General features: G+C 42.2%; 1 protein-coding gene across 1 annotated transcript in view; it reads right to left on the bottom strand.

The window, feature by feature from the left end:
• Positions 1-1,008: 1,008 nt before the first annotated feature.
• Positions 1,009-9,424, bottom strand: part of CCDC197 (coiled-coil domain containing 197) — a 212,589-nt gene continuing 204,173 nt past the window's right edge. Inside the window, exon 9 of the mRNA XM_069208233.1 lies at positions 1,009-4,516. Coding sequence (XP_069064334.1) covers positions 4,358-4,516 — 159 coding nt within the window. The 3' untranslated portion in view covers positions 1,009-4,357. The remainder of the gene's footprint in view (positions 4,517-9,424) is intronic.

Genomic DNA, 9,424 nt, shown 5'->3' with positions numbered 1-9,424 from the left:
TGTTGGGTCTAGTGTTCTTGTTGTGCCTCCCACAGACAGTTGCTGCACTGCATCTCTTTAGAGTCCATGCACTTCTGTTGCTTTAATGCTAGCATTCACACAAGGGGCCGCACATCCACCCCTCTCTAAACCCTGTCTCTTGAATTAGATTATTCTGCATTTCTATATTTTAATGGTGGCTTTTCTGCCTAATGCCTCGCTAGTATTAGTGAGAGCCAGGTCCTCCTCAATGATGTTTGATTTGACTATCCACACTCAAGCATTAACATTTAGAACCCTCAAACAGCTGTTTAAATCAGCAGTACCATCTCCTCATTCATTATTCATTCCTCCTGTCCTATTTCATCCTTTGACGCAATGTACTCATCCCCTCCCAGCAGCTTCCAGCTCATTACATACTTCCTCTGACAATGGAGCAAATTATAATTATTCTTTTGGCTGAGGAATATAAGTAGTTAACAGCCTTTACTTTTAAGGAACTTGATATTGGGGCTCATTCTGAGCCCGGCGGGCGGCGGGAGCCGCCCGCCTGGAGGGAGCCGCCAAATGACCGCGGCAGCCATTCAGACATTTCCTCTGGGCCGGCGGGCGCTCTCCAAAAGAGCGCCCGCCGGCCCAGAGGAAATGCCCCTGCAACGAGGACGCCGGCTCAGAATTGAGCCGGCGTAGTTGCAGGGGTACGACGGGTGCAGTTTGCACCCGTCGCGTATTTCAGTGTCTGCATTGCAGACACTGAAATACACAGTGGGGCCCTCTTACGGGGGCCCCTGCAGTGCCCATGCCATTGGCATGGGCACTGCAGGGGCCCCCAGGGGCCCCGCGGCACCCCCTACCGCCATCCTGTTCCTGGCGGGAGACCCGCCAGGAACAGGATGGCGGTAGGGGGTGTCAGAATCCCCATGGCGGCGGAGCGCGCTCCGCCGCCATGGAGGATTCCCCCGAGCAGCGGGAAGTCGGCGGGAGATCGCCGACTTTCCGCTTCTGACCGCGGCTGAACCGCCGTGGTCAGAATGCTCGTGGGAGCACCGCCAGCCTGTTGGCGGTGCTCCTGTGGTCGGTGGCCGCCGCCAGGGTCAGAATGACCCCCATTGTGTGCTTAATAAATATGCCATTAGGGCCAATGCCCACACTGCAGGTGACCTAGAATATTCTGCCAATTCCAAAGAAGGTCTAGAAGAAGTCAATACATCCACTGCAAACAGGCACTTGTTGGTATTATGCATCTATTTCTCATACTATAAAATATATAGAATTTTGGCATATGAGTGTGCAGGCCAACACTGGGTAAAAGTGGCAGAACTCATCTTTGAGACACAGTGCCTATTTGTCCAGAAACAAAACCATACATTTTATGCATATTTTCCTTTTGATACACATATTTTCCTTTTGAAGTGCAATGTCACATTTGATGTACATGCATTTTCATGCATTTACAGGAAAGGGGATTGAATTTTGTCTCACAAGTCCAATTTGCAAAACATTTTCTGCACATAAATAGAACTTATGTGTGCAAAAGTGGCAATCTTTTTATATAGAATCCAGATCCTTATTTGCAAAATAATGATCTGAAGATGTTTTGAAACACAGATGATGCCACTTACAAGATAAGGAAACCCAGCAGATATTCCGTTTCCAGTGATGTGCAAGGAGGCAATGCAGAATGATAGAAGAACCGTTTGTAGGTATTTAGAAACATTTTCAATGTTTTTTTCCAAACATCTATGCAGTTCTAAACTAAATTTATACCTTGATGTTCCAGGTGTAAATAGTGTTCTGTGTTCTGTATTAGAAAGGGCTTGAAACAGCCCCATGGATTTAGTTTTGTGCAACGGAACAAAAGTCTTTAGATGGAAAATAATTTTTCTAGTTTCCTTGCGAAGAAGGGTGGTCCCCAGAGGTAGGGGTAGGATACACAGGAATATGAGAAGGAATAAAAACATGTACCTGGCATATGCTTTGGGCTTTCAGAAATAAGAAACAGTATATCTAGGTAATAGGATACTGCTAACTAACATTACACAGTCTGATTGGCTAAACAATTGATGCTGTATGTTTTTAAATGTTTAACCTTTGGACCACCCATGTTGTGGGTAGTAGCAATACACAACACTGTGGAGTTGTTGTAAACACAAGACCACAAGTGACAAGTTTCTCAATCCTACTAGATAGAGCAGATGGGAACATGGAAAATACTGCCATGTATGGTTCCGGGATTTTAAGTGATCAAAGCAAAACAGAATTATGCCTCCTGCAGTGTTCTCAATAAAATGTAAAACGTTGTGTTTCATGTCTTTTGTAGTAAATTGCCACCACAGCTAGACATGTTTTGGAGCTGCTCCATTGTCTCATCTTACTTATGAAAGCACGAGCCCTGACCACTGTGGTCATTCTGGTTTCTCTGCATCAAGGGCAGATCCTCATTCACTATAAGTCACAGTAAATACTGGGTAGTTTATATAACTCTTTATTCCCACAGAACATGATAGCTATGAGTTTCTAGATTGGCTAGATAGGATTTAAAACCAGAGTACTAGAGACAGATTTACATAGATCTGTCTTGAATTGCTGGAGTTATTGCTGGGGATTGACAGATCTTAGTGGCTTTCTGAACAGTGTAAATGTTTAGGCTATCTTTACACTTATAGGCAAGTTGTCTGGATGTCTCTCATTCACAAGCTCACCCAATCCCTTACTATGCTGTGTAAAAGTAATAAAACGATAGGACATCAACCCCATAGAAAAAATGAAATACCAAAATTGAGCACAAATGGACATACTTTTGGCAAACTGGTAGCTTACTCATGCCTAGCTGTGGAACATTTGTGTGGAATAAAGACAGATGCAATGTGTTCCTAATCTTGCCCAGTGTAGTTTACAAAGCTTGTCTCACACTACTCCAAAAGACCTAAAGATGTGAAAGATAAAATTGAAGGCATGTCACAGCAGCCATTCTATACTTGTAATAACACAATAAAGTCCCCACATAAAATTTTAGATAGGCAGTGAAAGCAACTGACCAGAATGCCGAGTAGATACTGCTGATGCACTTTGGGGGATTTCTCCAGCCTCCCATGAACTAATTAAACGTTCTGGGCACAAGGTGGACTTACTGCAAATGTTGATAATGTACGTGAAACTTCAGAAACTCGTAAATCTCCAGTAAGTTCTTTGGAAGCAAAGCATGACTTGATCTATCTTCCCATACAATGTTTTGGGAAGAGTAAGTGACTTGTTTTTTCTTTGTATTAAATGCTTTGTGGCCAGTGAGGCATGAAATGCTTGGGGATTTGCTCCACCTGCTTCCTCACTGTTTTGAAATAATTCAGGGACAGGCATCAACTCCCAATGAAATGCTCTGGTGACTGAGAGATACCATCTTCAAATTCTCGTGGATACATTAGAGAGTTGGTGACTTGTTCCAATGCATACTTTAAGAACAGTAAGAAACCTGCTCCAGCTCCTCACTTAATTACTTGAGACCTAGGAGGGAACTACTACAATCTCACATTAAATGGCCTCAGAAAGAGTGACCTCCTCAAAGACCACATAAAATGCATGATAAATAACAAGGGAACTGCTACAATTCTGACTGAAATGGTTGGCATTCAAGTCTTGCATTACTCTGAAATGTATTTAGTCAGAGAAGGACCAAAATCACACTATCAAATTCTATGGAAGCTTTTGGACGGGAGGGGGGGCTTTTCCAACCCGCCTTCTCTCTGAAATAGTTTTGAAACAATGAGAACTTGTTTAAACCCTTCATGAAATGTGCTGGGAGAATGAATGACCTACTACAACTCCCTAATCACTGATTTCAGAGCAGAGAGATATATGGATAACTTTATGGACATGTTATGGGACTAGTAGGTGGTCTATTCCAAATTCCCTTTGGGGAGCCATGAGAGACCTATTCACATTTGTGTCTAGGACACAAACATTTTGTGAATCACCGAAAAGTCATTTGTGATTTGAAATAATGCATTAGTAAACTTTTTCAACAAGCAAAATGAACTTATTTTAACAGAGAATTGTCTGCTTGACCAGTTATTCAGTGTCATGCATAATTCAGTGAACAACCACAAATTTCTTGGTTCTTGGATATTCTCAAACATTTTGTAGATAGGTCGGCACATTTGAAACACACATAAAAATTCCCTTAATTAGATTAAGTGCTTTTCCAAGGAGTGAAAGGGAAAGGAACTCTAACAAGTTTCATGTGTGTGTTAAGCAATGATCGAAAAATCTGTCCTGCACCAATCTGTTCTGTTAAAAAAAAAATGCTGATATTGTATCACCAATAAACATTTGTTACATGATTGTGTCCAATGTATCAAGCTTTATAGTTGACAGTCTTTGACTAAATCGGTCCTGAAAGTCTCCTGTTTATTTGTAACTTTTCCTTCTTGGGTACAGTTTTAGTCTTTTTAGATTGCTCTCTGGGAGATGATCCATATGATTCAGTTTCAGCAGGTCCTCTGCTTATTTGTAAAACTTGCATTTTTTCTAAAATATATTCCTGGGAACACAAAAAGAACATTTTTGGTATGACGAGAGACAGTGTAAGTTTATACAATTCAGTGAACCTGTTCTATGATTGCTATCTCTATAGCCATCAAAATTAACTCCCTTCATTAATGCTGCCTTCAAGCCTAGTACAGTGACCTAACAATGCTGTCATGTAACAGTATAATGACAAATGAAATTGAAAACAATAGTATAACTGCTGAGAGTAATACAACACAATACTATGCTGAACTTTATATTTAAAAGGTGAATTTTGCATTCAATTAAGGTTTTATTCGACTCTTAACAAATCATAAAAGCAACAGCAAATCATAAAAGCAACAGCAACAAACACATAAATACAAAAAGCACAATACAAGATAACAAGAAGAAATACAGCAAAAAATTCATCAACATTCTCGTCAGCCATTTAAAAAAAAAAAACACTACGTTTAAACAAGCAAACTCATTCAGAAGCATTCACAAGAAATACAGGGCTGGTTTATACTGATTAAAACCATGTGGCTTAAGAGTAGGTTTCAAAATTCTCTTTGTCAGTGGTTTATAGTAAGAACAGAAAAAACATAAAATTCTCTAGAGTTTTGCTTTCAATTACCAATAGTGTTAGTAGGCCATTTGGTTACAAGAAAAATGTTTGTGTACACTTAGGACCTTCTTACAACCTTAAGAGAGGGGTTTCCTCCATCACAAATGTGAGGGATATCCAGTCTGCTGTATTACAATCTCCATTGAATATAATAGAATCATCATACTGCGGACGGGATAGCCGCCATATTTGTGATGGAGGAAACCCCTCAGTCAAGGTCGTAATAAGGCCCTTAGTGTTTAGTCTCTCCATTGGTCCGTCTGGCCTCCCTTTTGAAGAGGTCCAGGGACGCTCCCTGTTTGCATGGTGTGGTCTGTGATTGCACTCTCCTTTGACTAGGCCCCGTGGGATTCATCAGACCTTCATACCCCTTCCCAGAGGCAACCCAGAGAGCATGATGAATGGACAGCAAAGTCTGCCACTTCTTTGCCCCTGAGCATGGTTCAGTAATGGGAGCCTGAGTCATGGCAAAGAGATTCTCTCACTTACAGAGAGCTGCACTCTCTTACGAATGAGGAAACTCCCACCTTTCAATGTTCACCTCCTGCCATAACAGTTTCACATTTGGTACTCCAGGTTTAGGAGTGCAGCCCTTTCTGTGATGCTATTCTTAGCCCTTCTGCAGAGCAAACATGGAGCACTTTTGTCATTTAGTCTCTGTACGCTTAAATCTGGAGACACTATACTGTTAAGCAGTTTCCATCAATAAATATTATTTTGTTATTGCCACAAATTCGCATACATGAGCATAACAATGAAAATTTAGCTCATAATACAGAACTGATTTGATGACATAGTCCTATGTTCCACTACATGTTGTAATTTGTAAAAGTAAAACAAATGGTCATCATCCATGCAGAGGGATGGTAGCGTGTATTGTTAAAACTGCCAAGTAACATAAAGGCAAGGTTGCTATGAAGCATTATATTCATAACACACACATTTATATGTCTTGAGTTCCATGGCAGCTGACTGTGAAGATCACTGTTCTAATAAAGCAATAGAGTGCTAACCTAGCTCGCCTACTGTAGTAAAGTCTTTAGAAATGCAACAGGGCAAGACAGCTTTAGAATACTTCACTGTCCTGTGCAACATTCTAAGTAGGTATGTGAAAACGGTTGGTATCCCTGCTGCTACTATTGCTAGAACTGAAGGAGGCACCAAAATATTCTTTATCCATGAGTCCATCTTATAACATGCAGTGTTTCCAATCTGTGAACATTGTTATAAACTGTGCAAGCTTTTACAGTTTTCACTATTTCAAAATAGTTGGCCCACGTGTCATATAATGATAATGTGGAAAGTTTGCAGTTATAAAAATATGACTATAGTTATTCGTATTTGGTACTTTGTTTGGCACTGGAGCACATTTGGTATTCCACAGGCGACTTTCCGAATGTGTTTGTTCCATGGATGGTGGAAATAGCAAGAGAAAGTATAAATAAGTTGTTCTGAAGGCACCCAGACAAGGACAAATATTTTTAATAAGTCCAGGAGATGGATTTTATCTTTTCAAATGTATGTATTTTGTGTCACCACACTATGCAGCTAAGTGTTTTCCGTGATTAAATGTTACATATTTGATCTACAATGTTACTGATTTTTCATTAACTTTGATTGTAGTCATTACTGTGTATAGATATATATATATTTATTTCAATACACATGTTTTAAAGATGTATCATTAGTTTATTTTTCCACTCACAGAAGAAACAATTTTAAAGTCACTGCACATTTATGCAAGGAAGTTGAAATAAAAGATACAGAAAGGGGAAACGTCAGATGCAAAACAAAAATCAAATGTGCAAACTGCTCTCTTTTCGAGAGCCAGCCACTCATTTAAGGACAACATTAGACATCAGATCTACCAGAAAAAATCTCTCTGACCATCTAAAAATGGACAACGAGGCATTACAATGGGTAACTACAAAAATAATAAAAGTTTTAAAATGCAGGAGTTATTAAGGGACAGTCAAGATGAATAGTCTGAGACATTCATGGGAAGGAGAACTGTACATAGGTAGGGCTCAGTCTCTTCAAGAACTTTTAGCCTTTAAAACTATATTTTGACATTATTGTTTAAAAGTTTGGATTAACAATTAATTGTACCGGAGAATCGGGCAATATGGTGGCCATATGAGGGAGCCGATTAGTCCTCCTTCCTCTCGAATTCAGCATCGGTCTATCGGCCTGTTCTGAACCCACCCACCCCTAACCCCCCCTACCCCCCAAAATGGATCTCAGAGAAAGCATTGGATTTAGTCTGGCACATTTTGATCAGATAAATGGATTGGATTTACCTTTTTTCAGGGATGGCTTGACTTAGCACTCTCCCAATGCTCGTGCGAGGAGCTTGGGCTGACAGGATCAACTCTCTGCAGCACTGACTGGTGGTAGGAGTCGCACTGGTGCTGTGTATGGCTCCAAAGGCTGTTTGAGCATCCAAGCCCCGGCCCACTGTGGTGAAGCATGAGAGGGGCGGGGCTTACATCAGTAGGACAGGCCCTGAGAAACATGAGGACGGCTAGTCTGCTCACACGACCTTGGGGCTGAGTGGCACTGCTGGCCCTGCAGGGACCGCTATGAGAGTGTCAGCAGCAGAACGTTTTCAAGCACCTGCCCGGGGCTTGGCCCAGACCTCAGGAGACATTTCCAAGGAGACTGACTTGCTGCCTGAAGCCCAATCTGACCCCCTCCTGCCAGTTTGGAAGCTGCCTGTGGGCCTCCCCAGTCAGTATCCGTGTCTGTGTCAACATTGCATGACCTAATGGACTCTACCACTGTGAGTATTGATAAAGAAGGGGCTATGCTGACGGATCAGGCAAATCAGGGGAGAATGGGAGCTGGGTATGAGCCTCTGTGTGGAACTTGTCGGGCACGCAGGTCACAATACCCAAAATAGCTGCAGGGCTGCTCAGGTGGAGGACCGGCCTGGTGATTTGAGGGAAGAGCTGATGTACCTGGTTCATCTGAGGATGGGGTAGAGGTGATGAAGGAAGGTGAGAAGGTTATGCCTAAAGACACACAATTTGAGGTATTCAACCAAGGAGCTATTCAGACCCAGACTATTCCTGAGATATTAGGAAAAGATAAATTACATGTACTGAAGCCTGGAGGCTACTCCCAGGAGGTGTTACATTTGGACATTGAGGTGGGGGAGAATTCTTTCTTTCTCAGATCATTCGGATTCAGCGGATGAGGACACTGGGTCTTTGGGGGGAAGTGAGGTGAGAGGTTTGCTGGAGAGTGTTCTGAGTGGTGCAAGCATCCCTGATGGAAGGGTGAAAACCCTGATCCCTGACGCAGTCAGAAACAAATGGCCTGAGGAGAAGGCTAGGCCCACTGCTGGTCTAGGGACTGGTCTAAAATGGGACTATACTGCCTGCCCTGGCCTTGAAGGGCACTTGTTAGGAGAGAAAGGATCTGGGGTGTTCAGTCATTCGGAGGGGGCTACACTAGATGCAATATACCAAAGTATCATGGCCCATCGTGAGGAAACCCAGGCAGATATCCTGTAGGTCCAAACAGATAATAGGAAGATACAGGGGGCTATTTATAAGGTGGCTAAAGTCTGCTTGGAATTTTCCCAAAGAATGATGGAGGTTGAAAACAGAATGGTATCCCTAGAGTCTGAGGTTGGTATCAATCGACAGAGGACAGAGGCACTGGAATCTTAGTTTACTGACACCCACTGGAAACTTGAAGAGCTTGATAACAGACTCAGGCGTAATAACCTAAGAGTGTTGGGGGTTGCAGAGGGAGTCGAGGGTATTGACGCCCATAAATATATAGAATTGTTTTAAGGTGTTTTTTTGGAGTTAGCCCACTGGAACTGGGTCATCGAGGTTCAAAGAGCTCACAGGTTTCCTTTTAAACAACAGGGTCGACATTTACAAGATGATGGCTAACCAAGGGCAATTCTGGTATTCTTTGGGTACTTCTTGCTTCGGCAGGCAATATTTAAACTTGCCTTTCCAGACTGGAAGCGTATGTATGAAGGAGGTTCATTTTTCGTCAACCGGATTTTTGTCATGCCAGGGTAGAGAGGCATTGGTGGTTAAGACAAATGATTCAATCCTTTCAGCAGAAGGGTGTTCAGGTGTTCTTGTTGAGCTCGGCAACGCTGAAAGTAGTCATCCAGGAAAAGGCACATTTCTTCAATCAAAGCAAAGGAGTCCCTTGACAGTTTCACTGTAGGATGAGGTGGATGATGGGGTTTAAGAAATTTTGATTCTGGCAATGGTAACAGTGACTGAGATAACCATAGAGGAAGTTGAGAAAGGTGCTAAAACCTTTGGGGTGTTCTTCTTGGTA

This window comes from Pleurodeles waltl, chromosome 9 (assembly GCF_031143425.1).
Source record: "Pleurodeles waltl isolate 20211129_DDA chromosome 9, aPleWal1.hap1.20221129, whole genome shotgun sequence".
NCBI lineage: Eukaryota > Metazoa > Chordata > Amphibia > Caudata > Salamandridae > Pleurodeles > Pleurodeles waltl.
Note: the sequence above shows the minus strand (reverse complement) of the source record. Positions and strands in the feature narration are given on the sequence as shown.